Here is a 6,000-nt window from a genome sequence, read left to right as displayed (position 1 = left end):
CCCGAACTTTGGAAGGGGTTCATTTGAAAAACATTGAGTAAGAGAATATGTGGCTTTTACACAAGCAACGAATCCGAATAACCAATTACCACTAACTTCTATAAAACAATAATGCCTTTATTAAATATTATAAAATAATTATTAAATTATTAAAATAATAATTATTGATTTATTATAATAATTATTAAAATAATAATTATCGATTTATTAATAATAAAATTATTAATAGTCATAATTACCAAATAATAATATAATAACTTAATCTAAACATAATGATAATATTTAATATTAATTAAAATAATTAATAATGAAAAAACTAAATTAATTAAATTAACAAAAACTATAATAATTAACATTTATTAAAATATATTAAAATTTTAATAAAACTAATTTTAAAAAATAATAAAAAATGTTTATAAAAGCCCACTGACTTGCACATATACTGTCGTAGTAGTGCACTGCGACCGCAACTGAGTATTGTCGCATTAGTAGCAGTACCTGCTACTGCTGCACCAATTTTGTTGTGTGTACAACAACAACCATTATCAACCCATGAGGAAAGAAGGAAGATAGGGGGTGGTGGTGGCCCCCGCCTACCAAAACAATTATATATATATATATATATATATATATATATATATATATATTAAAAACAACAATCCCTCTCACAAATACAAATCACACAGTTTGTACTTAGGGGTAAAAGTAATAAAAACAAAAACAAAAACAATATGTGATAAAATTATCAGAGTAAAATTATTTACTGTGATATATATATATATATATATATATATATATATATATATATATATATATATATATATATATATATATATATATATATATATATATATATATATATATATATATATATATAAAATTTCCCCAATGAAATTGATAGGAGAATTACAAGAAAACAATTGAATCTGTACAAAACAATATTAATATCTTTTGCAAACCCTACTTGTATCAAAATACGACTCTAAATTTTTACCAACAATGGTTGCTAATTCACAATTCATATACAAATGATCTCGAAACAAAGAACAATGAAATTTACAACTAGGGTTTCAACTAGATCAAAATTTCTGAAAACAAATTCATCTAGACACGAAGAAGACAGAGAAATCAAAAAACTAAAACCACCGCACAAAACTCTTGAGATCCTACTTGGATCTAATGCTAAACAACAAATACACAAAACACACAAAAAATTTCGTTTTCTTTCAAAAACACTCTTCTCGAAAATCGGCTCCTCCAAACCTGTGTGTGGAGAAATGAGCTCTGATTTCTTAATAAAGAGTTTTCCCCAAAATTAGAGTTTTGATTGTGCAATCACGCGATTTCTTTATTACTTTATTATATTTTAATTTTCATGTGCAACCTCTTTGCAATTTAATTAAGATATCTTTATTAAATCAATTTCTTTGTTTCTTTAAATAATTCTCGAGACGTTTTTGATAAAATATTTATTAACTTAAATAATATTAATATTACAATTTATTATAAAAATGAAACTCCTAAATATATATTATTAAATTAAATAAAAATGATTACGCCAAAATTAGATTTTTAAATATATCTTTATTTAATTATTTTATTTAATTAATTTCTTAATTAATTAAATATAATTAAATATTGAATTTTCTTTATAAAATTTTCATTAAATTAAATCATTAAATACTCTTTTAATTTGATTTAATTATAATAGAAAATCATCACAGAAAATGATCACAGACCCACAAGACTAACTACGAAAGCCCATAATAAAGTACAAAATACTAGATCAGACTCAAGGGTCAAAATCATGAATTTACATCACTTGACAAATTCAGAAGGGTAAACAACTTAGGTACTTGTCCTACTTTCTACGACAATTGGCTAAAGGTTAGAATTTGGACTCAAGAATTATCTCCCCTCTTTTACCATTGAGATACTGCGATAAGGCACACTCATCCAGGCAATTCAAGGAAGTCGATATCCAGTATCTACAATCTGCATAAAATCCATGCATGTACATACACATGTAATCTAAACTAAACATGTAATGGCGGGGAGTGGTGCATTATGTAGATCTTGACTAGCAAGTGACTATGACTCCCCCCCTCAACCACATCAGAAACATCATACATAAAGTAAAACATACAAATACACCATACACATGCAAGTACGAGGCAAGTATCCATAGAAAATGCATATAAATAATCCAACTATCATCATGAAATAATTGTAATCACTGTATACAATCATCATCATCAAAGAATAATCATGCATACATGAAATAATTAGTACCAAAGTAACTCATCATATAATCATCTGAGTATGAAATAATATCCAACAACCTGGAAAACAAATGTTGCTAATCATCAAACATAATCATAAAGCTGACCTAAAAGAATTAGGTAATAATAACTGTAAAGTCAACTAGGGATATGCATTACAAATTACAATACATTGATTAAACATACACACTTTACAAAGTAGATTACAATATATTGATTAAGCATACATCCTTTACAAAATATATTACAATATTTGATTGAACATACATCTAAACTAAAAGATCGCCTCTCAAACCCAAAAAAAGAAAAAAGAATAACCAATCTCACTTCTAAATCAAACCTAGTTCAATTGTACATCTTTAAAGGAGATCAGGAATAATGTCAACGCCAGAAAAGAAGAGCTGTTCATGTTAATCCAAATTCAAGAGCACAAAAATATTGTTTGGATGGAGGGCCTGCTCGGCTCGACTACCTGGATTGACATTCTTTTGGATATTCTGCACTGGTTGATTGCTCCTCATGTTGTGATTTTTTTGTACTGTTGTTACTCTGATTTCGGATGGAGGCTAGCCTCCTTGTTGATACTCTTTGAACTTCTCGGTTATACTTCTTTTTGATCTTCTTATATCTAATAGGAAAAAAAACCAATTAAATTATAACCCCTAGAAAAACTTAAATTCAACTTTAAAAAACAGTTTTAATTAAGAAAGTAAAAATCACTCTCATTCCAATTAAAGAATCATTAACTTTTCAATTAAAAAAATCATTTACCTCAAGAATTGTGTTCCGACGAAAATAACAGAGTCCATTATCTCATTTCTAACAGGCTTTATGATCCTTTGTAAAATAAAACAAGGTAAAACTAGAAAGGAGCGAAGGGCACAGTTTTTTTCAGAAAGAGAAGAAAAATACTGCAGTGAGGGTGAGCAGAAATCCTTGGTCCACTTTTGCATCGCCCGATAAATTGAAAGATACAATCTGCGCGGCTGCGCTGCGGTCAGCCAGCTAAGCTAGTCTTTTGATAAGTAAAATTTCCCCCATTTCTTTCTCTGCTCTGCATTGTTTTGGGTCTTTCTTCGACTTTCTTCTATCTGTTGGTCTCACCTGAGGCTCTAAGGGACATGGTCCCGCCGGGGGGCCTATGATCGACGAAGGTACAGAATGGGGAGGCAAAAATTCACGATCACGTGACCTTGGGCTGCCGAACACATCTATTTCTTAAGTGCAGTCGGAGAAGGTAAAATGATCTCGGGCGAGGAAGGAGGAGCTTCCTTGGAGTGGAAGTTTTCGCAGGTATTTGGTGAACGAGCGGCCGGAGAAGAGGTGCAAGAGGGTAATTAACTGTTCTCTAGGCTTTGTCATCCTTTTTTGTGTTCTGATTTTACTTTGGTAGATATTCTGGCCGAATTCGGGTTGTGAGGGTTAAAATTGAATTAAAGTTTATTAAACTGCACCAAGCTTTGTAATGATCAATGTTGAGAGAAGAATTCGCCTTTCTTTCCATAGAAATTTTGTGTTAGGTAGTTATTTTGATGATTTTTTTTTTCCTGGGGTAGCTTTTTGCTGAGATGCCACGACCAAACAGTATATCTTCTGCAAATCGCAAAACTGGCCAAATTTTGCAATGTTCTTTGAGGAACTTATCATTTTTTGATATCAGAATAGTTTAGATTTGGTTACCTAGGTTAAAGGGCGTCTCTTCTGTCAAAGTCTGGTGTCGATAAGTTGGATGAGGTATTTTTTAAATTTTTATAGTTGATTAGGTGTCATTGAGGTTTGAACCCAGAGTTATGCAATAAAGCCCCGATGGTTTAGGAAAAGAGTTCATACTAAGGAATTCAAAATGCATTTTCCAATCAAACTCACCGAGAAACTGTTCATGCCAAATTTTCAGATATATAGCCTGGTGTGAGGTAGGTTTTTAACTTTACTGTTCAAAATGGGAGCATCGAAATCTCTTTTGTTTATTAGTTTTATTTTCAGTATGTTTACTCCATCCTTGACAGCACTTTGCTATTTGGCATTTTGTTGTTTTTGTGGTGGGTTGGAACAATTATAAATACTTTTAGTTCAGGAGTGTTCTCTTATCTAATGTAGTGTTCTCTTATCTAATGTTTTATCGCCAGGCTCTTTTAATTTGGTGAAAATATTTGTTGGCCTTTAGGGTTGTTCTGCCTATTAGAATGTACTGTGCGTTTTGGTAAATTTGTATTATGCATGCCTAAGTTGGAGCCCAGGTTGTTTGTAGGCTGGCTTCTGATCCAAACAATGGCCTTTGCAGGATTAATCTGTACAATTGCAGGGATCACTATATTTTTCCCATACCTCCTCTTTTCTCTTTTTTCATTGCTGTAATCAAGTTATGGCTGACAGACAATTAGATTATTAACTATGAAAATTCATAGAATTCTTTTTCCAGAGGTGTGACTTCTTTGGCCGATTATTTTTTGGATTTTCTGAAGGCATGATATGTGGCACAATTAGCCATTGATGCTTCTGCAAATTTGACACACACTTTTTATCAACAGACATATTTTGAAGATGCAAAATGTATTTACTGCAGGAAATTAACAAATGCACCAACTATAGGAAATTTAATATTTAAAACTGCAAATTGAGACATTTTGTTGTCTTGCTATTGCAAATCGACATAGGCTATTGGTCTTCTAGATTTATTCACTTAGGTCAGTTTTGGAATGGGATTATTGAGCTGTTCAAGGGTCCTTTCTGAGTACTGATAATTGCTTATAGTTGCCCTGGATTACATTTTATCATTCTGTTTGTTGATTTATTCATTGAGGTTCAAGTTCATTTTTCAATTTTTTTGTAAGTCAATACACATGTATTTCAGTGTTAGGGACTAGGTTGTTTTGTTATTTTGAACATTTTATAAACAGTTCAAGGTATCGCTGAAATTTTAGGTCCACATTATCCATCTTTCATATGGAACCCACTTTATCATTATGGATCAAACGACCTTTAAATTTAAATCCGTTAGGTTGTTTTTTAATTTTTTTCTTCTTTTATTGTTTTATTTGATTGGTAAACGGCCGAAGCCTAGATTAATTATTGTTATTTATTGTAATTAATTATTTTTATGTGTTAAACAAATTCAAACCCAAGATCTCCCACATGAGGGGCTCACAAGTTACCGTTGTGTTGCAGGCTCTTGCCTAAATCCCTTAGTCCCTTAGTTTGTTATGACATGATCAAGCTTGGAATAAATCCATCTTTGTCAATCATGTATTCTCTGTGTCTACATTTGGATACCCTGCTGCATTGGAGCTTGTAATGCAGCTATACCCACACCCACACTTTGTGTGACTCAAACCTTATATTGTATGTTAGACAAGAAAATAATATCACCATATTGTGCCTTACCACATTCTACAGAAGCTCTACTATGTTTCTTCAAACTGAGTTTTGTGTACCATTTTGATCAAAATAATGACAGAATGATATTTCTTATTTAACCAACCGTACGGCCATCAGCCTTAAGGTTCTTTAGTTCATAAATACTTGTGTTTGAAACTTTCAGGTAGTCGCATCACTTTTATACTTTATGTTTAAACAATAAAAAATAAAAGTTCTCATCATATGGTGCATTTCCCCATGATACAGCAGTCCTATTACAGTGGGTTGAGTTTCTTCATGCTATTTTTTTCAAAAATCATGATTGTGATTATTATTTTTTACCTATATTCGCGTTGTGATTGAT

At 31.3% G+C, this 6,000-nt stretch overlaps 1 protein-coding gene across 6 annotated transcripts in view; it reads left to right on the top strand.

The window, feature by feature from the left end:
* Positions 1 to 3,333: 3,333 nt before the first annotated feature.
* Positions 3,334 to 6,000, top strand: part of LOC149561210 (serine/threonine protein phosphatase 2A 55 kDa regulatory subunit B beta isoform-like) — a 90,207-nt gene continuing 87,540 nt past the window's right edge. For all 6 annotated transcript variants that reach the window (XM_089825025.1, XM_089825023.1, XM_089825022.1 and 3 more), the window contains exon 1: positions 3,334 to 3,615. In XM_089825025.1, coding sequence (XP_089681151.1) covers positions 3,525 to 3,615 — 91 coding nt within the window. In that variant the 5' untranslated portion in view covers positions 3,334 to 3,524. The remainder of the gene's footprint in view (positions 3,616 to 6,000) is intronic.

The sequence above is a fragment of the Cupressus sempervirens genome, chromosome 4, assembly GCF_028749045.1.
Source record: "Cupressus sempervirens isolate cs-2001-9-10 chromosome 4, ASM2874904v1, whole genome shotgun sequence".
Lineage (NCBI taxonomy): Eukaryota > Viridiplantae > Streptophyta > Pinopsida > Cupressales > Cupressaceae > Cupressus > Cupressus sempervirens.
This window is presented reverse-complemented; position numbering and strand designations above follow the sequence as displayed.